Genomic DNA, 25,619 nt, shown 5'->3' on the forward strand with positions numbered 1-25,619 from the left:
GATGCAAAATATTTGTTATTGTGAAACAAACAAGAAATAAGACAAAAAAACAGAAAACCTGAGCATGCATAACTATTCACCTCCCCAAAGTCAATACTTTGTAGAACCACCTTTTGCAGCAATTATAGCTGAAAGTCTCTTGGGGTATGTCTCTATAAGCTTGGCACATCTAGCCACTGGGATTTTTGCTCATTCTTCAAGGCAAAACTGCTCCAGCTCCTTCAAGATGGATGGGTTCCGCTGGTGTACTGCAATCTTTAAGTCATACCACATATTCTCAATTGGATTGAGGTCTGTGCTTTGACTAGGCCATTCCAAGACATTTTAATGTATCACCTTAAACCACTCGAGTGTTGCTTTAGCAGTATGCTTAGGGTCATTTTCCTGCTGGAAGGTGAACCTCCGTCCCAGTCTCAAATCTCTGGAAGACTGAAACAGGTTTCCCTCAAGAATGTCCCTATATTTAGCTCCATCCATCATTCCTTCAATTCTGACCAGTTTCCCAGTCCCTGCCGATGAAAACATCCCCACAGCATGATGCTACCACCACCATGCTTCACTGTGGGGACGGTGTTCTCGGAGTGATGAGAGGTGTTGGGTTTGCGCCAGACATAACGTTTTCCTTGATGGCCAAAAAGCTCAGTCTCCCACATGGCTTTTGGCGAACACCAAACTTGTTTGCTTATTATTTTCTTTAAGCAATGGCTTTTTTCTGGCCACTCTTCCGTAAAGCCCATCTCTGTGGAGTGTACGGCTTAAAGTGGTCCTATGGACAGATACTCCAATCTCCACTGTGGAGCTTTGCAGCTCCTTCAGGGTTATCTTTGGTCTCTTTGTTGCCTCTCTGATTAATGCCCTCCTTGCCTGGTCTGTGAGTTTTGGTGGGCGGCCCTCTCTTGGCAGGTTTGTTGTGGTGCCATATTCTTTCAATTTTTTTATAATGGATTTAAGGGTGGGATGTTCAAAGTTTCGGATATTTCTTTATAACCCAACCCTGATCTGTACTTCTCCACAACTTTGTCCCTGACCTGTTTGGAGAGCTCCTTGGTCTTCATGGTGCCGCTTGCTTGGTGGTGCCCCTTGCTTAGTGGTGTTGCAGACTCTGGGGCCTTTCAGAACAGTTCTATATATACACTGAGATCATGTGACAGATAATGTGACACTTAGATTGTACACAGGTGGACTTTATTTAACTAATTATGTGACTTCTGAAGGTAATTGGTTGCACCAGATATTATAATGGGGGTGAATACATATGCACACACCACTTTTCCGTTATTTTTTTTTAAGGATTTTGTTAAACAAGTTATTTTTTGCATTTCACTTCACCAATTTGGACTATTTTGTGTATGTCCATTACATTGAAATCCAAATAAAAATCAATTTAAATTACAGGTTGTAATGCAACAAAATAGGAAAGACGCCAAGGGGGGTGAATACTTTTGCAAGGCACTGTATGATTAGTTTCCTAGTAACAAACATTTCTATCCAGCACAGTCTTCAAGGTGCCTCTGTTATTGTTCTGACCTAACGATCAGCTTCCACCATATTGCTTTCGTCTGTCAAGTCCTTCTTCTTCCATGAAACTAAATATAGAAACACTCACACTGTGTGTGTGCGCCTACCCACAGAAACACAAACACAGATTTCAAAATGCACACACACAGGCTACATGGCCGGCTACACACAACAACTTCTGTCATTTCTCCTACTGTAAAATCGGCGGACTAACAAAAAAAATGGTGCACTATGCTGTCATTTAAAAAACATGGATGCCTGCCAACTAGCTGATGTGGCATCGACTTCCAAGTTCACGCCCTCTCCTTCTCCCACCCGTGGCCTGGAAGAGAAGGCCCGCAGAAATACAGTAAGAAAACATCAACGTCTGCATTGAAGAGAGAGAGAGAGAGAGAGAGAGAGAGAGAGAGAGAGAGAGAGAGAGAGAGAGAGAGAGAGAGAGAGAGAGAGAGAGAGAGAGAGAGAGAGAGAGAGAGAGAGAGAGAGAGAGGGAGAGAGAGAGAGAGAGAGAGAGAGAGAGAGAGAGAGAGAGAGAGAGAGAGAGAGAGAGAGAGAGAGAGAGAGAGAGAGAGAGAGAGAGAGAGAGAGAGAGAGAGAGAGAGATCCCATGACCATTCATTCCTTGAAGTATTTACAGTGTATATAACTACAAGTAATACAGTGCTTTCGGAAAGTATTCAGACCCCTCTGCTTTTTCCACATTTTGTAACGTTACAGTTTTTTCCCCTCATCAATCTACACACAATACCCCATAATGACTAAGCAAAAACCGGTTTTTAGAAATGTTTGCAAATTGTAAAAAAAAAAAAAACGGAAATAGGATATTTACATAAGTATTCAGCCCCTTTACTCAGTACTTTGTTGAAGCACTTTTGGCAGCGATTACAGCCTCGAGTCTTCTCAGGTCTCTCAAGAGATTCATCGGGTTCAAGTCCGGGCTCTGGCTGGGCCACTCAAGGACATTCCGAGAGTTGTCCCGAAGCCACTCCTCAATTGTGTTGGCTGTGGGCTTAGGGTCGTTGTCCTGTTGGAAGGTGAACCTTCGCCCCAGTCTGAGGTACTGAGCGCTCTGGAGCAGGTTTTCATCAAGGATCTCTCTGTACTTTGCTCCGTTCATCTTCCCCTCGATCCTGTCTAGTCTCCCCCCCCCCCACAGAGGAACTATGGAGCTCTGTCAGAGTGACCATCGGGTTCTTGGTCACCTCCCTGACCAAGGCCCTTCTCCCCCGATTGCTCAGTTTGGCCGGGCGGCCAGCTCTAGGAAGAGTCTTGGTGGTTCCAAACTTCTTCCATTTAAGAATGATGGCGGCCACTATGTTCTTGGGGACCTTCAATGCTGCAGAAATGTTTTGGTACACTTCCCCAGATCTGTGACTCGACACGATCCTGAAATTAAGTGTAGCTACTATACTGAACAAAAATATAAACGCAACATGGAACAATTTCAAGGATTCTACTGAGTTACAATTCATATGAGGAAATAAGTCAATTGAAATACATAAAATAGGCCCTAATCTATGGATTTCACATGAATGGAAATACAGATATCCATCTGTTGGTCACAGATACCTTTAAAAAAAAAAGGCCTCAGGATTTCATCACGGTATTTCTGTGCATTCAAATTGCCATCGATAAAATGCACTTGTGTTAGTTGTCGTAGCTTATGCCTGCCCATACCATAACCCCACTGCCACCATGGGGCACTCTGTTCACAACGTTGACATCAGCAAACCGCTCGCCCACACGACACCATACAAGTGGTCTGCGGTTGTGAGGCCGGTTGGACGTACTGCCAAATTCTCTAAAACAACGGAGGCGGCTTATGGTAGAGAAATTAACATTAAATTATCTGGCAACAGCTCTGGTGGACATTCCTGCAGTCAGCATGCCAATTGCACGCTCTCTCAAACCTTGAGACATATGTGGCATTGTGTTGTCACGATCGTTATTAGAGGCAGACCAAGGCGCAGCGTGATAGGCGTACATCTTTTAATGAGTACTTTACACCAACAACAAAACAACAAAACGATACGTGAAGTCTAAAGGTTCACCAACACAAACCTATACAGAACAAGATCCCACAAACAACTGTGCAAAACAGGCTGCCTAAGTATGGTTCCCAATCAGAGACAACGAGCAACAGCTGCCTCTGATCGGGAACCACCCTGGCCAACATAGATCTAAACGATCTAGACAGAAAACAAGGAACAACTAAACATAGGAACTAACACCCTGGCTCAACATTAAAAGAGTCCCCAGAGCCAGGGCGTGACATGTGTTGTGTGACAAAACTGCACATTTAAGAGTGCCCTTTTATTGTCCCCAGCACAAGGTGCACCTGTGTAATGATCATGCTGTTTAATCAGCTTTTTTATATGCCACACCTGTCAGGTGGATGGATTATCTTGGCAAAGGAGAAATGCTCACTAACAGGGATGTAAACAAATTTGTGCACACAATTTGAGAGAAATTAGCTTTCTGTGCGTATGGAAAATGTCTGGGATCTTTTATTTCAGCTCATGAAACACTTTACATGTTGCGTTAATATTTTTGTTCAGTGTACTTTACTTTCCCACAGAGCAAGAAAACATAGCCCTTCACTACAGGTCCACTGTCCTCTGACCTCTGCTGAGTCTGCTCCAGCGTGGCTTTCTTCCGCAAAGCTAAAGGGACAGTTTCCCAGACACAGTTTAGGCTTAGGTTTATTACTAGACTTTGTCTATTGAGCCTTGCTCTGTGTGCGGAAAACTGGCCCAAAAAGTATAAATTAATATTATGTATGTATGAGGTGTGAGTTCACCCCCTTACAATGTAAAACACTTTGAGCACTTGGAAAAGCGTTATATAATCCAATTAATGTATTTTATTGAAGTCAGTGAAACTAACGTTAATCAATTCAATCCTTGTGCAATTATTGGTATTTATTTATCCCATTACTAATGTAATGGTTATGTATTATCAAGGGAGATATTATCAAGAGGAAGTAACTTTATTCTTCACATCTTTCTCCTGTTCTCCTGTTTCTATTTTTCCACTGTATGTGTGTGTATGTGTGTGTGTGTGTGTGCACATTTTGGATGTTGTTATAAAGAGCCAAAGGCCCTTGATCTGGAAGCCTACCAGAGCAGTAGTTCTGTTCTCTAAAGCTTCTGCTTTGTGTCAGAAAACACAGAGTGTGCCAACAAGCTTTTTAAGTGCTGCGCTAGGGATTTCCTACACATGGGTATTTTTTAAAACATTTAATTACTCTTAATGCAGTTAAGTACTCATTCATTGACTGTAGAAAAATGTATTGTACCCATGAGGTGCTTTTCACTGGGTCTCAAGAAAGCACTTAGCTAACATTGAACTACAGTTAGAGGCACAATAAGTACATTTAATTTCTGGTTTTGCTTCTTGGTCGAATGTTTTCGTACTATCTCGACTTGCAGATGGGGTGACAAAACTTACGGATTGCACCTTTAATGTAGATTTGCGTTGGTGAATGTAAAGAAATATCAAGGTAGAGGTTACCTTTAACCTCAGACCGTAGATCAGATTACCGTACCCCCAGTCCTACACTTTACCTATGGGATCTGGTCAAAAGTAGTGCACTACATAGGGAATAGGGTGCCATTTCTGAGACCTACTGAACTGACCTCTTCCAGGGGGGAGTCTGAATCCAGTTTGAGAGACAGGTACATGACGATGTGAGGGATGTGTCCTATAGACATCTGGAGCTCCACCGTGTCCTCGCCCCACAGCAGGCGTACCAGCTGGCTGACTGGGGGAGAGGGCTTGAGCCTGGGGGCAGAGGACACGTCCACACCCCCCTCCCCTGGTCCTCCTGGACTGGCTGTCTCCAGGGTCAGCTTCACCTGGGCGGGCGGGGGGGAGGAGGGAGAGAGAGAGGGGAAGAGAGGGGAAAAGAAAGAAAGAGGGAGAAAGAAAGAAAGAGAAGAGATCATCATCTTTCCACCACATTCTACATCGTTTTTCCTTTTTGAAACACTTTAAAAAAAGGCCCATTGTGGGTTTGGCTGCAGAACATAAGCTAGCAGTGAGTTTGTACGAGTCTGAAGAATCCCTGTTGGCCAGAATCAGCAGGGGAACTACACTGTGATCATAATATGGTCATAAACGGCATTTAATCCCGTCCATTAGGGCTGCAGCGTAACTCATATGCTCCCCATTTCATGGTTTGGCCTGGTGCTACAGGAAAGGGTTCAGTTAAACCACATATACAGAGCCATCAGTGATGTGATTGTCAGAGAAAGAGAGAGAGAGAGAGAGAGAGAGAGAGAGAGAGAGAGAGGATATTCCTCCTGACCACTGAAAGTGAAGCGACATGGGTGCGTGTGAGTGAATCAGAAACAGATCCCACCACAAGGCAGGCCCCAGAACAGTGACAGAAGAGCCTATTCCACACTGCATCGCCATTCACACTGTACAACACACACACACACACACACACACTTTACAAACCAACCCAGGCAGACAGGTACACAAATGGAAACACACAGAAACAGTATGGTGGAGAGATTCATGCTCGACATATTTACAGATTAATATTAATGTCTGTCATTCTCACATTTCAAAAAGACCCCAAATACTATGGCCTACACACGCGCAGCCTCAAACTCAAACACACTGTACAAATACCAAAAATAATTGTGTACACACACGAGATGCGCATACGCACAGGGCTGGCTCGGGGCAGTAACCTGTCACCACTTGAGAGGTCTGCTAAGGATTTCTAGTTGACGTTAATCAAGGCAAATCAGGACCAGAGACCAGATGTGTGTGTGGATTCGTGTTCAACACTGTGACACTGGCAACGGTCTGACTCTCTACCTCTCCAATAACTGTTCACTGCCCTAATGGAGTACAAATGAATGGACTGGTGTCAGAAATATGGTAGAAAGTCCATGCTTACACCAATCCAACGCTTTGATTTGTATTGTTTTTTATTTTGTTAGGTTCCCATTAGCCGACGCCAATGGCGACAGCTAGTCTTACTAGGGTCCGACACATAACGGAAAAGACATTACAGATCAAATACTTTTCAATTTACATACATTTAAAAACATTAACATGTAGTGTGCATACATTTATCAGTTACACGTACATGTCAGTACATACACACAAAAAGTAGGTCACCTAGTAGTCCTCCCGTGTGTCTCAGCTGGTAGAGCATGGCGCTTGCAACGCCAGTGTTGTGGGTTCGATTCCCATGTGGGACCAGTACAAAAATGTATGCACTCACTACTGTAAGTCGCTCTGTATAAGAGCGTCTGCTAAAATGTAGTATTGATATCAGCCCTCTGATTACAATGAAGAGCAAAACGTGCGGCTCAGTTCTTGGCCAGCTGCAGCTTAACTAGGTCTTTCTTTGCAGCACTTGATCATATGACTGGACAATAATCAAGATAAGACAAAACTAAAGCCTGCAGGACTTGCTTTGTGGAGTTTGGTGTCTCATTATCACGGACAGATCTCTGCCCATCGTTACAACCATTGAATCAATATGTTTTTAACAGCAACAGTTTACAATCTAAGGTAACACCACGTAATTTAGTCTCCTCAACTTGCTCAACAGCCACATCATTCATTACCAGCTGAGGTCTAGAAATTAGGGAATGATTCGTACCAAATACAATGCTCTTAGTTTTAGAGATGTTCAGGATCAGTTTATTACTGGCCACCCATTCTAAAACTGACTGCAACTCTTTGTTTAGGGTTGCATTGATTTCATTAGCTGTGGTTGTTGACGTGTATAGGGATGAATCATCAGCATACATGGCCACACAGGCTTTGTTTAATGCCAGTGGCAGGTCATTGGTAAAAATAGAAAAGAGTAGAGGGTCAAGAGAGCTGCCCTGCAGTACACCACACTTTACATGTTTAACATTAGAGAAGCTTCCATTAAAGAAAACCCTCTGTGTTCTATTAGATAGATACAGTGTGGAAAAAAAGTATTTAGTCAGCCACCAATTGTGCAAGTTCTCCCACTTAAAAAGATGAGAGAGGCCTGTAATTTTCATCATAGGTACACGTCAACTATGACAGACAAATTGAGAAAAAAAAATCCAGAAAATCACATTGTAGGATTTTTAATGAATTTATTTGCAAATTATGGTGGAAAATAAGTATTTGGTCACCTACAAACAAGCAAGATTTCTGGCTCTCACAGACCTGTAACTTCTTCTTTAAGAGGCTCCTCTGTCCTCCACTCATTACCTGTATTAATGGCACCTGTTTGAACTTGTTATCAGTATAAAAGACACCTGTCCACAACCTCAAACAGTCACACTCCAAACTCCACTATGGCCAAGACCAAAGAGCTGTCAAAGGACACCAGAAACAAAATTGTAGACCTGCACCAGGCTGGGAAGACTGAATCTGCAATAGGTAAGCAGCTTGGTTTGAAGAAATCAACTGTGGGAGCAATTATTAGGAAATGGAAGACATACAAGACCACTGATAATCTCCCTCGATCTGGGGCTCCACGCAAGATCTCACCCCGTGGGGTCAAAATGATCACAATAACGGTGAGCAAAAATACCAGAACCACACGGGGGGACCTAGTGAATGACCTGCAGAGAGCTGGGACCAAAGTAACAAAGCCTACCATCAGTAACACACTACGCCGCCAGGGACTCAAATCCTGCAGTGCAAGACGTGTCCCCCTGCTTAAGCCAGTACATGTCCAGGCCCGTCTGAAGTTTGCTAGAGTGCATTTGGATGATCCAGAAGAGGATTGGGAGAATGTCATATGGTCAGATGAAACCAAAATAGAACTTTTTGGTAAAAACTCAACTCGTCGTGTTTGGAGGACAAAGAATGCTGAGTTGCATCCAAAGAACACCATACCTACTGTGAAGCATGGGGGTGGAAACATCATGCTTTGGGGCTGTTTTTCTGCAAAGGGACCAGGACGACTGATCCGTGTAAAGGAAAGAATGAATGGGGCCATGTATCGTGAGATTTTGAGTGAAAACCTCCTTCCATCAGCAAGGGCATTGAAGATGAAACGTGGCTGGGTCTTTCAGCATGACAATGATCCCAAACACACCGCCCGGGCAACGAAGGAGTGGCTTCGTAAGAAGCATTTCAAGGTCCTGGAGTGGCCTAGCCAGTCTCCAGATCTCAACCCCATAGAAAATCTTTGGAGGGAGTTGAAAGTCCGTGTTGCCAGCGACAGCCCCAAAACATCACTGCTCTAGAGGAGATCTGCATGGAGGAATGGGCCAAAATACCAGCAACAGTGTGTGAAAACCTTGTGAAGACTTACAGAAAACGTTTGACCTGTGTCATTGCCAACAAAGGGTATATAACAAAGTATTGAGAAACTTTTGTTATTGACCAAATACTTATTTTCCACCATAATTTGCAAATAAATTCATAAAAAATACTACAATGTGATTTTCTGGATTTTTCTTTCTCATTTTGTGAAATGTACCTATGATGAAAATTACAGGCCTCTCATCTTTTTAAGTGGGAGAACTTGCATAATTGGTGGCTGACTAAATACTTTTTTCCCCATTGTAGCTCTTAATCCACGATATGGCAGATGTTGAAAAGCCATAAAATACATTTTTTCAACAACAGGTTATGGTCAATAATATCAAAGGCTGCACTGAAATCTAACATTACAGCTCCCATAATCTTCTTGTTATGAATTTCTTTCAACCAATCATCAGTCATTTGTGTCAGTGCAGTACATGTTGAGTGCCCTTCTCTATAAGCATGCTGAACGTTTGTTGTTAATTTGTTTACAGAGAAATAGCATTTATTCGGTCAAACACCATTTTATCCAACAGTTTGCTAAGAGCTGGCAGCAAGCTGATAGGTCGGCTGTTAGAACCAGTAAAGGCCACTTTACCATTCTTGGGTAGCGGAATGACTTTGGCTTCCCTCCAGGCCTGAGGACAAACACTTTCCTCTAGGCTCAGATTAAAGATATGACAGATAGGAGTGGCTATAGAGTCAGCTACCATCCTCAGTAGATTTCCATCTAAATTGTCAATGCCAGGAGGTTTGTCATTATTGATTGATAACACTTTTTCCACCTCTCCCACACAAACTTTACAAAATTCTAACTTACAATGCTTTTCTTTCATTATTTGTTTTTTTTATGCATGAATACAATGGCTCACTGTTCGTTGCTGGCATTTCCTTCCTAAGTTTGCCCACTTTGCCAATGAAGTAATCATTAAAATAATTGGCAACATCAAGTGGTTTTGTGATGAATAAGCCATCTGATTCGATGAAAGATGGAGCTGAATTCGTCTTTTTGCCCATAATTTCATTTAAGTACTCCACCATTCTTTATATCATTGATCTTGGCTTCATAATAGAGTTTCTTCTTCTTTTTGTTGAGTTTGGTCACATAATCTATCAATTTTCAGAAGTCAGATGTGCAGCCAGACTTATTAGCCACTCCTTTTGACCAATCTCTTTCAACCATACACTTTTTAAATTCCTCATCAATCCATGGAGCCTTAACCGTTCTAACAGTCAATTTCTTAACAGGTGCATGTTTATCAATAATTGGAAGAAGCAATTTCATAAATTCATCAAGTGCAGCGTCTGGATGCTCCTTATCAATCACATCAGACCAACAAATATTTGTAACATCATCCACAAGAGTCACAGCAAAATTTTTTGTATGATCTGTTATACACTATTTTAGGCCCAGCTTTTGGAACCATGGCTTTCCTGGATTACTGCATCCAATGGGTACGGACACAGCTTTAGAACAAAGTACTACAGTATTAGTAAAAATGTGATCAATACATCTGGATGATATAGTTCCTGTAGTGTTTGTAAACACCCTGGTAGGTTGATTAATAACCTGAACCACATTACAGGCACTGGTTACAGTGAGAAGCTTTCTCTTGAGCAGACAGCTTGATGAAAACCAGTCAATATTCAGGTCCCCAAGAAAGTAAACCTCTCTGTTTATATCACATAAACTATCAAGCATTTCACACACATTATGTGGTCCTCTGTAGCTCAATTGGTAGAGCATAGCGCTTGTAACGCCAGGGTAGTGGATTCAATCCCCGGGACCACCCATACGTAAAAATGTATGCACACATGACTGTAAGTCGCTTTGGATAAAAGCGTCTGCTAAATGGCATATTATTATATTATATTACATTATCTAGATACTGACTGTTAGCACTAGGTGGCCTATAGCAACACCCTAAAATAATAGCCTTTAGATGAGGCAGGTGAACCTGTAACCACAACACTTCAATAACACTTGACATGAGATCTTCTCTAAGCATTACAGGGATATGGCTCTGAATATATACAGCAACACCTCCCCCATAGGCATTACTGTCTCTTCTGTAGATGTTATATCCTTGTATTGCTACTGCTGTATCATCAAAGGAATTACCTAAGTGAGTCTCAGAAATGGCTAATATATTAATGTTATCTGACATTAACAAGTTATTGATTTCATTATCCTTATTTCTAAGGCTACATATATTAATATGGGCTATTTTTAGCCCTTTCCTGGGTAGCTTATCAGAGCTATGCATAATATGGAAAATAACAAACAAAGCAACAACAACAAAAAACATTCAGCAGTCCATCAATCAGTTGGTGTGTGTAAGTGTGTATGTGAGGCTTGGCTCCCTCATCCCTTCTAGGCTTTTGGGAGGGATGGTGGACAATGAGCCTGTCATAGCGGATGTAAGCAATGAGCCAAGCCCCACGTGCTCTGGCAGCTTTCATGGCTGGGAAGATTTGCATTCCTCTCAAGTTCTTGATTCTTTCCAGAACAGCTACCTTGTCCTTGAACCTCGGGACCTTGGCCGGTGGTGGGGTTTCCAGTCCTCTGGGCGTGATCCACCTCAATCTTCCTGTGGTCCATCTTCAGTTTCTCAGTGATCATTTCCCTCACTTTGTCCTCAGACTCTGTCCAGGTCTCATGGGGAGATTTTGCAATTTTGTCCACAACAATGTTGTTCCACCTTGATTGTCCCTCGAGGTAATCTGATTTCTCCGTCATTGTTATCATGGATTCACACACAGAACTGATGTCCTCTCTCAATGACTTACAGATTGCTGTCATCTTGCTGTTCTCCTGTTTAAACTCATCGAGCTGACCCTGGGAGAACTGCAAACTGTTCTTCAGGTCCTGGACCTCTCTGGTCAGATCGTCCATTATTTTATTAGTTGACTCCACCAGTATTTGGACACAACACTTGAAGCTATTTTCTTGTTGTTGTAACAACTGCTTGTAGAACTCTAAACTTTTTGTTTAAAAGATCCTTCACCTGTGACAGAGAGACACCACTGTCCTCAACGGTACTCCCACCGGCATTGGTCTTTGTCATGGTAGCAACGTAGAATACGCTGTTACTCCTTGCAGTTCCAGACAGGTCAGGTCACACAGGGAAGATGGAAACAGCAACAAACAAACATCAGGGATTCAAACAGTCACACTCTCGGGACAATCCATGCTTTAACTAAGCAAGAGCGTGCGTATGTGTGTCCGTGCTTTAACTAAGCAATCCGTGCTTTAAATAAGCATTTATTTATAGTATTTTTCACCCGTGTTTTAAATTAATCCATTACTCTAGGGTGAGGCCATAACATCTCCAGACGCTGTCAGCAGAAACACACAAACTGTTGAGCCGCACCAGGGCAGGCGCCAGTCCTTGGCCGGACGCCATCTTGGTTCTGCAGGGAACAGTAGCCTGTTATTAGAAGGGCCTAACAGTGATGAGTGAGTCGCTCTAAGTCCCGCTGACATTCTGTAACTTACTCTCACAGTACGTCTGACTGCTTCTCGAGTCCCAGAGCAGAAGAGAACAGGGTCGTGTTCAACAGGGAGAAAACATTTGGAAACGGGTCGGTTCTACCACAGCCTGTCTAATGGAGGACACAGATTTTTGGTTTATGTTGAAAAGTGTTTTGCTACGGTGTGTCATCCTGAACATGACCCAGAACAGAGGACAAGCCCACACTATCCTCTCATCAACCTCTCAGCAACTAGAGGGTGTTGAAGAGTGTTGAAGGACCATATGGATCAACTCAACTGTCATTCTCCATATTAGGGCAGTCCCGTGTAACTCAGTTGGTAGAGCATGGCGTTTGCAACGCCAGGGTTGTGGGTTAATTTCCCACGGGGGACCAGTATGAAAAATAAATAAAAAATGTATGCACTCACTAACTGTAAGTCGCTCTGGATAAGAGCGTCTGCTAAATGACTAACATTTTACATTTTAAAATGTAGGGCTGTCCCAGACTAAAAAGATCCTTGTCTACCGAGAGTCATCCTGTTCTTTCGACCAATTGATTGGTCGAAATGTTTAAACATATTTTTCCATATATAGACACACACCCTATGCATTAGAATAAAACCAACTACATATGCACTGAGCTTGTTTGATGCTTTAAGCACACTGTTTGATTCAATAATGAAGACACACAAATGACTCAAGAAAGAGCCCAACGGTCGCACTGTGCTAATGCCTGTGTGACTGGCACACGTTGTCTCTCTCTCCTCCCTGCTGCAGCGAACAGGCACCACAGCACAGCAACTGTTTATAGCACTGTCCATGCTGTATCTGCGACATAATTTGTTTAGGAAAAACATTCCCTATTCTCTCAACCCTTGCTCTCTTTACGTGAAACATGTAAGCATCGCATGCATGTGACCAATAGGGCCTGACCTATAGCCTATCATAATCACATCAATAAATTGGTTATAACAAACGCCGAACACAGTAACACGTGACAGCAAAATGGATGGGGAGGATGTGAAAAAGAAACTTGAAACAGGGGAATGTTTACTGCTCAGGAGGGAAAGGGGAAGTCAGATGTGTGGAAGACATTTGACTTAGTTGTGGAAACTACTGGAGATCAAGAAAAAGGAGGGCATAGGAGCAAGCGCTGCGTGAGTATTATGTGCCAAACAGTTGCTGTTAGATTACAATACTATAATTTTTTCGGACCATTTGGAACAGTATAAACAACACTAAATAAAGAAGTGTACCAGAAAGTCTGTTCCAATGAATAAAAAGAGAGTACACAGTAGCAGAATACCTGATCACTGTGACTGACCCAAACTTAAGAGAAGCTTTGACTATGTACAGACTCAGCGAGCATGGCCTTGCTATCGAGAGAGGATGCCATAGGCAGACCTGGCTCTCAAGAGAAGACAGGCTATGTGCACACTGCCCACAAAATGAGGTGGAAATTGAGATGCACTTTCTAACCACCCACCAAATGTATGACCATAATAGAAACACACATTTCCCACAGACCCACAAATAATCTAATTTTGATCAACTCCCATATCTATTAGGTGAAATACCACAGTGTGCCACCTCAGCAGCAAGATTTGTGACCCGTTGCCACAAGAAACCAGTGGAGCACAAACAACATTGTAAATACAACCTATATTTATCTGTTTATTTATTTTCTCTTTCATACTTCAACTATTTGCACATCGTTACAACACTGTACGTAGCCAATAATATAACATTTGAAATGTCTCTATTCTATTGAAACTTTTGTGAGTAATGTTTACTATTAATTTCTGATTGTTTCTTTCCCCTGTTTATTTCCCCTTTGTTTATTGTCTATTTCACTTGCTTTGGCAATGTAAACTCATGTTTCCCATGCCAATAAACCCCATTGAATTGAGAGGGAGAGAGTAAAGTACTACTGATGATACTATACTATGAGGGTAAGCAGAGGGCATGGTGGTCCAAACCTTTATACAAACTGCTGCTACGCCCATGTAATAGCTACTGTCTACCATGCTTTACCTGGGAGGGCGGACGTTCACACACACAAAAGTGCCCACATACATACAGCCGGCCAGCCACGCACGAAGCCACACACAGACAGACACACACACACACACACACACACACACACACACACACACACACACACACACACACACAGAGAGAACCACCACCAAAGTTGAAGTTTCCTCTGAGTATGCCAGTTCTACAGTAGCATGGTAAGCCACGACGGACCGACAAGGCCTTGTTTTTTCTCCTCATCTTTTCTCTTCCTCCTCTCTTCTCTACAGTGTAATTTGCTATCTGGCCGAGTCTTCTAATCAGCTGTACTCTCAGTGGCCGCAGCGTAATGGTCGTTTTCCTGTGGTTATCCCAAACAACCCCCGCCGCAGTCTGGCTTCTCTTGCTCTCTCTACCTCTGTCTCCCTCTCTGTCTGCAAACGCCATCACTCCCGCCAACACTGTCAATTACAAATTCCACCTTCTTGAGGCCCTGTTTTGACTGTGTGAGGAGAGGAATGAGGAAAAAGCTTGAGCGGTTTTCTGAATGGCGATCAAAGCGTCATTTCTCAGAACTTGACAGTTTTCCTCATATAGAATGGTGAAGATTGTTACCTGCTATATACGTTTTGACAGCCGATCGAAGCCAAACGGAATGGGAGAAGATGTCTGTATTCAGTGGTGAGCACCATTCTACTCAACCATTCGTCCTACAATGGATTTACAGAGACTTAAAGAAGTCTTTCTGTATCCAGGGAGCATATTAAATATGGACAAACATCAAACTCCTAAAACAGTCACACACACTGAGAGTATAGATACAGTGCCTTCAGAAAGTATTCACACCCCTCAACCTTTTCCACATTTTGTTGTGTTACAAGGTGGGATTAAAAATTAATTTAATTGTCATTTTTTTTGTCAACAATCTACACAAAATACTCTGTAATGACAAAGTGGAAGAAAAATTCTAACATTTGTAAAGAAAATTATGAAAAATAAAACACTAACATATCTTGATTACATACAGTGGGGAGAAGTATTTGATACACTGCCGATTTTGCAGGTTTTCCTACTTACAAAGCATGTAGAAGTCTGTCATTTTTATCATAGGTACACTTCAACTGTGAGAGACGGAATTTTTAAAAAAATCACATTGTATGATTTTTAAGTAATTAATTTGCATTTTATTGCATGACATAAGTATTTGATACATCAGAAAAGCAGAACTTAATATTTGGTACAGAAACCTTTGTTTGCAATTACAGAGATCATATGTTTCCTGTAGGTCTTGACCAGGTTTGCACACACTGCAGCAGGGATTTTGGCCCACTCCTCCATACAGACCTTCTCCAGATCCTTCAGGTTTCGGGGCTGTCGCTGGGCAATACGGTCTTTCAGCTCCCTCCAAAGATTTTCTATTGGGTTCAGGTCTGGAGACTGGCTAGGCCACTCCAGGACCTTGAGATGCTTCTTACGGAGCCACTCCTTAGTTGCCCTGGCTGTGTGTTTCGGGTCGTTGTCATGCTGGAAGACCCAGCCACGACCCATCTTCAATGCTCTTACTGAGGGAAGCAGGTTGTTGGCCAAGATCTCGCGATACATGGCCCCATCCATCCTCCCCTCAATACGGTGCAGTCGTCCTGTCCCCTTTGCAGAAAAGCATCCCCAAAGAATGATGTTTCCACCTCCATGCTTCACGGTTGGGATGGTGTTCTTGGGGTTGTACTCATCCTTCTTCTTCCTCCAAACACGGCGAGTGGAGTTTAGACCAAAAAGCTATATTTTTATCTCATCAGACCACATGACCTTCTCCCATTCCTCCTCTGGATCATCCAGATGGTCATTGGCAAACTTCAGACGGGCCTGGACATGCGCTGGCTTGAGCAGAGGGATTAAAAATCATACAATGTGATTTTCTGTATTTTTGTTTTAGATTCAGTCTCTCACAGTTGAAGTGTACCTATGATAAAAATAAAAGACCTCTACATGCTTTGTAAGTAGGAAAACCTGCAAAATCGGCAGTGTATCAAATACTTGTTCTCCCCACTGTAAGTATTCAACCACCTGAGTCAATACATGTTAGAATCACCTTTGGCATTACAGCTGTGAGTCTTTCTGGGAAAGTCTCTAAGAGCTTTGCACACTTGGATTGTACAATATTTGCAAATAAAAAATATAAAAAAGTAAAGCTCTGTCAAGTTGGTTGTTGATCATTTCTAGGCAGCCATTTTCAAGTCTTGCCAGAGATTTTCAAGCCGATTTAATTCAAAATTGTAACTAGGCTACTCAGGTACATTCAATGTCGTCTTGGTAAGCAACTCCAGTGTATATTTGGCCTTGTGTTTTATGTTATTGATTGTCCTGCTGAAAGGGGAATTTGTCTCCCAGTGTCTGTTGAAAAGCAGACTGAACCAGGTTTTCCTCTAGGATTTTGCCTGTGCTTAGATGTATTCCGCTTCTTTTTATTTAAAAAAATCCCTTGCCGATGACAAGCATACCCATAACATGATGCAGCCACCACCATGCTTGAAAATATGAAGAATGGTACTCAGTGTTGTGTTGTGTTGGATTTGCCCCAAACATAACACTTTGTATTCAGGACATAAAGCTAATTTATTTGCCAATTTTTTAGCAGTTTTACTTTAGTGCCTTACTGCAAACAGGATGCATGTTTTGGAATATTTGTATTCTGTTCAGGCTTCCTTCTTTTCACTCTGTAATTTAGTTTAGTATTGTGGACTAACTACAATGTTGTTGATCCATCCTCAGTTTTCTCATATAACAGCCATTAAACTCTGTAACTGTATTAAAGTCACCATTGGCCTCATGGTAAAATCCCTGAGCGGTTTCCTTCCTCTCCGGCAACTGAGTTAGGAAGGACGCCTGTATCTTTGTAGTGACTGGGTAGATTGATACACCATCCAAAGTGTAATTAATAACTTCACCATGCTCAAAGGGATATTCAATGTCTGTCATGTTAGACACTATTATTGCACGCAGAGTGAGTCCATGCAACTTACACTGCTCAAAAAAATAAAGGGAACACTTAAACAACACAATGTACTCCAAGTCAATCACACTTCTGTTAAATCAAACTGTCCACTTAGGAAGCAACACTGATTGACAATAAATTTCACATGCTGTTGTGCAAATGGAATAGACAACAGGTGTTAATTATAGGCAATTAGCAAGACACCCCCAATAAAGGACTGGTTTTGCAGGTGGTGACCACATACCACTTCTCAGTTCCTATGCTTCCTGGCTGATGTTTTGGTCACTTTTGAATGCTGGCGGTGCTTTCACTCTAGTGGTAGCATGAGACGGAGTCTACAACCCACACAAGTGGCTCAGGTAGTGCAGCTCATCCAGGATGGCACATCAATGTGAGCTGTGGCAAGAAGGTTTGCTGTGTCTGTCAGCGTAGTGTCCAGAGCATGGAGGCGCTACCAGGAGACAGGCCAGTACATCAGGAGACGTGGAGGAGGCCGTAGGAGGGCAACAACCCAGCAGCAGGACTGCTACCTCCGCCTTTGTGCAAGGAGGAGCAGGAGGAGCACTGCCAGAGCCCTGCAAAATGACCTCCAGCAGGCCACAAATGTGCATGTGTCTGCTCAAACGGTCAGAAACAGTATGAGGGCCCGACGTCCACAGGTGGGGGTTGTGCTTACAGCCCAACACCGTGCAGGACGTTTGGCATTTGCCAGAGAACACCAAGATTGGCAAATTCGCCATTGGCGCCCTATGCTCTTCACAGATGAAAGCAGACGTGACAGAGTCTGGAGACGCCGTGGAGAACGTTCTGCTGCCTGCAACATTCTCCAGCATGACCGGTTTGGCGGTGGGTCAGTCATGGTGTGGGGTGGCATTTCTTTGGAGGGCCGCACAGCCCTCCATGTGCTCGCCAGAGGTAGCCTGACTGCCATTAGGTACCGAGATGAGATCCTCAGACCCCTTGTGAGACCATATGCTGGTGTGGTTGGCCCTGGGTTCCTCCTAATGCAAGACAATGCTAGACCTCATGTGGCTGGAGTGTGTCAGCAGTTCCTGCAAGAGGAAGGCATTGATGCTATGGACTGGCCCGCCCGTTCCCCAGACCTGAATCCAATTGAGCACATCTGGGACATCATGTCTCGCTCCATCCACCAACGCCACGTTGCACCACAGACTGTCCAGGAGTTGGCGGATGCTTTAGTCCAGGTCTGGGAGGAGATCCCTCAGGAGACCATCCGCCACCTCATCAGGAGCATGCCCATGCGTTGTAGGGAGGTCATACAGGCACGTGGAGGCCACACACACACTACTGAGCCTCATTTTGACTTGTTTTAAGGACATTACATCAAAGTTGGATCAGCCTGTAGTGTGGTTTTCCACTTTAATTTTGAGGGTGACTCCAAATCCAGACCTCCATGGGTTGATAAATTTGATTTCCATTGATAATTTTTGTGTTATTTTGTTGTCAGCACATTCAACTATGTAAAGAAAAAAGTATTTAATAAGATTATTTCATTCATTCATTCAGATCTAGGATGTGTTATTTTAGTGTTCCCTTTATTTTTTTGAGCAGTGTATTATGTGACTTGTTAAGCACATTTCTACGCCTGAACTTATTTAGGCTTGCCATAACAAAGTGGTTGAATACTTATTGACTCAAGACATTTCAGCTTTTCATTTTTTATTAATTTGTAAACATTTCTAAAAACATATTCCACTTTGACATTATGGGGTATTGTGTGTAGAAAAGTGACAGAAAATGTCATGCATGTCTCTCATTGAGGTCAATTAATGATTTACTTCACTTTTATCTCAGCTCTGAATCAGGCCATCTCAAGGCATTCTAGCCTTATGAATGTGTGACTTTGGTCAGAGCTATAGCATCCATTGGGTTTATGCTAACACGGTGCAGTGGCATCCTAGACCTCACTTTTAACGTGTGGGGCAGTGGAATGATCCTGACACACAGTCTTGGTCTGCCTTGCGTGTCTGCCTTGCGTCTTAGTGTGTGTGTGTCTGCCTTATGTGCACCTGCCTGCCTTGAGTGTGTAGAAACCAGCTTCTAACACATTTGAGCAGAGCAGACGTGTTGGTTAGAAAAAAGGAGTTTGTCTGTAATTGAGTTAATGTGAAGGACTTCCCTTTCTTTGGCTGCTGTTGCTGTTTCAGAGGCTACGCCCCAAATGGCACTCTAATCCCTACATAGTACACTACTTTTGATCGGCGCCGGGTGCCATTTGGGACACAGAGACGTGTGTGTTTTATGGGGTCTCTTCATGAAGAAAATGAACTCTTAATGTAGAAAACCAAGAGCTGAGAAAGATACATGATCATGGAGCTCAATTAATGTGAATAGGGCTCAACAAACAACATCTAATCTGTTGGAGGTCTTTGGCATACTTTCACATGTGAAAGCAGTATTACAACTCGTAATAATACACTTACCTCGAATACAACACACAACAGTGCATACTTCTCTCTAACTACTGTTCTTTTAATACGGCAGTAAGGAGTGGGGTGGGTGGTCTTGGAAACACACACACACACACACAAACACACACACACACACACACACACACACAAGCAAACACACACCTGTGTAGGCCCAGGAATGCAGGAGAGAACCCTCTCAATGTTCTCTGTGGTAACATCCACATCATCCACTGCTACTAGGTCATCACCTGGGGAGGAGGAGGAGGAAGTCAATGGATAACAGCAGCATGTTAACGTAGATAACAACAATAAGCGTAAATAGTTATATTTCTGCAAACGTACTCAATTGAGTCTGTACTGTAGGCTATGCAAATGAATGTTTGTATGCGTGTATCTTTTCATCCCCGTTTTTAATGAGCTGCATTAAGTCGAATTCCTAACAACTTTGGTTGGTACGGCAAAAAAGTATTGTGTTATCTGTTTTACAAATAGTATGGTTTTGTAGAGGAGCACAGTCTAGAGATATAGTCCAAGGATATAGAAATAGCCAAATGTGCTGTTGTTTCTTTTTGTATATCAAGGAGTTTCACCTGCCCCTGTGCAGACTTCTATTCATTCCTATCTCCCTAACAAAGACTTCACCTCAATTGTTTCAGGTATTTAACGAGTCTAGGCTAATTGTTTTAGCATGGAGTGGTAGGCTACATGAAAGGCATGGCTTTAAACACTAACTCATGTGGAGTTTCTTCGCATTCCTTGGTCTGCCCACAACAACTGTGTCGACGTCAGTCTCCACAAACATAAGAAACGATTTGCTGTAAAACACAACTTTATAAGTAGTTAATATCATGTCAATTATGTCAATAAAATTGTTTCTTGCAGTCTTGCTGGGATTTCTGCCAGTGCCCATCCAAAGGTCAAGCAATGTGTATATGACAGACACATTGGGTGCGTCTGAAATGGCACCCTTATTCCCTTTAAAGTGCACTACTTTTGACCAGGGCGATTATGGTCAAAATGAGTTGGCTATATAGGGAATACGGTGCCATTTCTGACGTCCCCACAGTGAGTTTTTGAACACTCACCGATCAGTATCTGTGCACACTTGATGGCGGGGCTGTTGGGCACCAGGCCGTGGATGGTGATCTTCTCCCCCCTTCTCCCTGTAGGGTCTCCCTGGCCCCTGCCCCAGGACGGGCGATGCACCACCCCCAGCAGAGCCTCCAGTAGACCCCCTCTCTCCAGGGGAGGAGGGGAGCAGCTGCCCAGTCGTTTGGGGTTCAGGTAGACACACACCTCCGTCAGCTGCTGCTGCTGGACCACCAGCCCCGCCCTCTGCCCCGCCTGGTTTTTCAAGATGGATGCCGGAAGCGATGACGAGTCTTTGGCTCCTCCGTCGGGCTCACTGCGCAGGGATGGCCGCCTCTTCCTCCGTAGGATCCTGGCCAGTCTTTTCAGCTTGGGCTCTCCTTTGGTTGGAGCGCCATCAGGATGCTTCCTGCACTCCTCGCTGATGATCTCCGCCTCCTTCTCGCTGAAGCGCACGTGATTGGTGGAGAGGCCGTGATTGGCGGCGGCCTGAGCTAATGCCGCCTCCTCCTCGCCCTCGCTCAGCTCCAGGTAGAAGAGCTCGCCGTTCTTCTGGACGTCGTCCAGCCATTCTGGCTCTAGGTCACTGGAAATGAACAGACAAAAAGCATAAAGTGGGTGAAAATGTTTGAGAGCAGAGCCAAAAGTGATGGTTTGCCTGCCCACTGAACCCATCAGATAGGGATTGTCAGGTTAATTTGGCAAGAACTACAGTGTAGAGACATAAGGCTCGCTTGAGGATTAAAAGTGCATATATTGTCATTAATTTAGAGCATATTGGCTTTCATCACAATTTGTCTGATTAGCCCTCAATCCCCATCTAAACATGAATCTTGTATGATGCTATTCAAACGGGCTAGTAACGCAATTATACTACTGTGTAACAAGTGAAACTCTGTCAAACAGCCCAAAAGTATGATAGCCCATCTTGTATTCTGTTCTGGGTCAGTGTATAACTACAGTCAAGGAGAGAGTGATGACTGAAAGGCAGATGTGTAATAGGACAACCATCATGTAGGCTACAGGTGTAAAGGTTTATGGCATACAATGCTGTTTTCATTTAATAATACTTCACAACAGCTACATTTACATGACGTTTTATTATCCCCTAATCCTCTATCTTACTCATTCCCAGTGGAGTGCTTTTCTGTTCTAATTTATCGTGTGGCATTTGGGGGGAGAAAGAAAACCACACGGCTGAAGAAAGACTAGAAACTGCATTTTTTGAGACAAGCAGAGACGAGAAAAAGCTAAACCCACACCCCCGCCCCGAGAGACAAAATGCCCTAACTCTGCAAAAAAATATAAAAAATTATGTCGGTCGGTCTCCTTCTAAACTAAGCTGTGCTGCCTCTGTGGTAGACTCTTGGAAAACACATCCATAAATTCACTAAGGATGGTGAATACCATATAATTGTTTATGAAGGTTAAGTTTCCAAATTGGAAAAATACATTTCCCAAAACTTTGATAGAAAAAAGAGGGGAGAGTAGTATACTATGCCCAGAATAGCGCAACTACACTGATTGTTCCTTTTGCTTTTGCCTCATCCATCTTTTCTGTTTCAATACAAAGCCTGTGTCCCCAATGGCACCCTATTCACTATATAGTGCACTACTTTTGACCAGGGCACATAGGACTCTAGGGAAAAGGGTGCCATTTGGACGCATTCCATGGCTTACAGTTGAGTTCTACTTTAATTGAGTAAAGATGACGACCTTCTTTGAAAGGTGATATGGCCAGATAAGATAGCAGAGATAGTTATCTGTCCATACCAGTGCTGCAGTGCAGATTGAGCTCTGATCCCTTATCCTCAAAACATCTCAGAGTAGGAGTACTAATCTAGGATCAGGTCCCAATCAGTCCATATAATGTTATTCATGATGATCTAAAAGGCTAAACTGATCCTACATCAGTACTCATACTCTGAGAGGCTTTTTGGATACGGTGAACACAACATTTAAACTGAAGGTATTTGGATTGCTTGGAATTGGTAGACTAGAGGCAAACAATGGACAGTCATCAAGTCAACAAGACGGCCAGACAACAATAAAAACATACAAATACAAATAAATAGTTGCCATGGCGCCCTAGTAGCAGCCTAAGCACAGACCTCCTGTAAATGTGTAGCTACATATTTAGCTATTTTGTTGGTGTTTTTAATTATTGATTTTTAATCAGCTCTTTTATTTTTGAGAACATACGTTTTTATTGTAAATACAGTATCTGGTGTTTTTGAGCCACGGATTAACACTTTTTGGCTTGGCTAGCTAGTTAGCTAGTTAGCTAGCTAATGTTTTTGTTTGGAAGAGTGCCTGAAGCATGAGAGGAATGGGAGATAGAGGACTACAGCAGTGCTGAGGCAGAGGGCTCGTAGTGAGGACGACTGGCTACTATTCTGAACTTTGTGTGGTGAACTTTCTGGTACCCAGAGCTACGGAGGCATCACCCAAGTGGGTGCTACACAGAGTGGAAGAGGAGAAGTCCAGTGTCTATAAGAGTCAGGCTGGTTCTCAGACTTGCCCTCTACAAGATCATCAGCAGACTCCATCATCTAGCATCCTCTAACCAGCTCTCTCCACTTAAGACATGAACTGACTTCTCCATCTTCGGAGGATGCAGCTTTCAAAGACTTGATCTCTATTGGTTGTCCTGTCATGATATATTACTTGTTTATTTTTGGCTCTTGAAGCACTTTGAGATTCTATGAAAAGCGCTATAGAAATTTAATAAATTATATTTATAAACTTTTAAACTAATCTCATAGAATCAATATACTAAACAGACTTTGTTGGGTGAACATAGCATAGGCCTACCTTGCCTTTATAATAATAACGCATGCCATAAGCTTTATGAACACATAAAAAGAGTTTCACATAAAAAGAGTTTGGATGTTATGAAACAGATGTTGATACAGCAAAACCATGCATCGATCACTGTCCACACATAGGTGAAGAATAACAGTAGCCAGTAAGCCACCACTAGACCACTTTACAGTGAGTGTGCATCCTGCTTCACCTGCCCAGTCGCTTCCAGTGAGCTGCCTCGGTTGTCAAGTTATAAAGTTGAGGTGGCAACTGATAAAGACAGCTAGACAGCGGAGGTCGCAAACAGTCAGGCAGCCCTTTAATACCATAACGTTAGCCCTCTCAAAAATAGGTTTTTCTTTCTCTTCGGAAGCAACATGCAATAATGTACAGGGTTATCTTACTCGGAGTAGTCGGACTGACTGTAACTTGATGATGTTGATTCACTATCATTCCCGTATTCATGCAGTTCCTCCCTGTCGTCGACCTCCCGTATCGGGTGCTTACGCACAGCTGCATGCGTCTCGAGCGTCCCGCAAGAATCTTTAGTAGCCATCATTCCATTCATTAAATGTGTTCGACAAGATGATACCAGTCAAAACTCAAAACGTTAAGATAATATGTTTTAGCTACTTGCTACTTTGTCTTTGTGAGCATCCGCAGTCTCTCGCCATGTTTTCTGCATACGGGCTCTTCAACTATGCCACGTGACGCAAAATGTCTCAGTGTGGTTGGCTGATGTTCACGTTTCCCTGACAACATGGAAGCTTTCCGTTTGCAGGATAGAAAACAGACAAGGGAGTAGGGACACAGCATCACCCGTGCCCCATCTAGCCGCTAATACACGTGCAATAAAAAGAGGTTGACTGAATAAATGTTTCAATGCAACAACTTTGATAGTAACAAAAAAGTAAACTAGTATTAGGTACATATTCTTGACTATGCCTAAACTAAGCAAACAACATAAGAAATTGTCTGAAACACTCTGGAAATATGAGATACTCTGCAAATTTGAAACACATTTCTTTCTAATAAAATCACAAACGCAGCCAAATCTAAATATTGCAACATTTTAACAAGCTATCTCCCTCTGAATAGATGGGCATGAGCACCACTTATGTTTAGTTCGCCCCCTCCCTCTCCTCACGAACTGCACGAGGTCTTTAAATCCCCTATGGCATTCAGAGTGCTTTGGACTTTGGACAAAGCAACAACAGTCAAACAAAAGTGCAATGAATGCGAGAAGGAACACAAAGAAAGTGCAAATAGTTTACCAAAACGTCTACAAGACATTTTCATATAAACTCCCTTCGTCATTGCCATAGCATAGCAAGTATCAATATACTGACCTGTATAGAAGCACACTGCGTATGGAATCAAAATCCTCTAAATTATTAACGAATGACCTGGACGTTCCTCTATATGTAGCAATGTTAAACATTATTTATGTTTCATGTTTTCACGGATAGGGTGAGTTCAGCACAGATCATCAAGGCTTTACGACGATACTCTCTTTGAGCATTGACAACATTTCCATTCCGGACAAAAAGTCCTGACTCACGGCTTGGGATGAATAGTGCCGTTTTGGACCAGTCGTCTGCCAGCAGTCTTCTTCTACATTTTCAAATGCATTTTAAATGTTTAAATCCTCTGTCATGGTCCGGTGGTGAATGTAGAATCCTTGCGCTAGTCAGAATGAATAGCCTAATGCTGCTGTCGATCCTACAAAAAGTATTAACTTCTCCTCCCGATTTCTCACGTCAATCTCTGACTCAAGGACATGCAGTTCCCTCCCTATGCTTTTGAAAACGAGAAGAAAGCAGTCCTGAATACTTCTCCAGACTCCAGTCGGTAAGCGAGCGCAGGCAGCACATGCACGAGTTGAACCGCTTCTGGTCTAGCGGGTGCACTTGGCAGGTGGCGTAAAACGCCGCCTCTTTTGCTCAATAGATGTAGTTACGAATACACTATAGGCTATACAAGCTTTTGTTGTAGGACTTGACCATTATTTGAGTCTCATATTTT

General features: G+C 42.9%; 1 protein-coding gene across 2 annotated transcripts in view; it reads right to left on the bottom strand.

The window, feature by feature from the left end:
• The window catches only part of intu (inturned planar cell polarity protein), a 39,083-nt gene extending 13,708 nt beyond the window's left edge, over nucleotides 1-25,375 (bottom strand). The window contains exons 1-4 of one of the 2 annotated variants that reach the window (XM_084156383.1): nucleotides 24,944-25,375; nucleotides 20,786-21,375; nucleotides 19,863-19,948; nucleotides 5,157-5,375 (exon numbers count right to left, since the gene is read on the bottom strand). In XM_084156383.1, the coding sequence (XP_084012509.1) occupies nucleotides 5,157-5,375; nucleotides 19,863-19,948; nucleotides 20,786-21,375; nucleotides 24,944-25,035 (987 nt within the window). In that variant the 5' untranslated portion in view covers nucleotides 25,036-25,375. Of the gene's footprint in view, nucleotides 1-5,156; nucleotides 5,376-19,862; nucleotides 19,949-20,785; nucleotides 21,376-23,998; nucleotides 24,276-24,943 lie in introns of those variants that run through there. The other variant, XM_084156382.1, reaches the window with a different exon arrangement.
• Nucleotides 25,376-25,619: the final 244 nt, after the last annotated feature.

This window comes from Coregonus lavaretus, assembly GCF_964263955.1.
Source record: "Coregonus lavaretus genome assembly, chromosome: 39".
NCBI lineage: Eukaryota > Metazoa > Chordata > Actinopteri > Salmoniformes > Salmonidae > Coregonus > Coregonus lavaretus.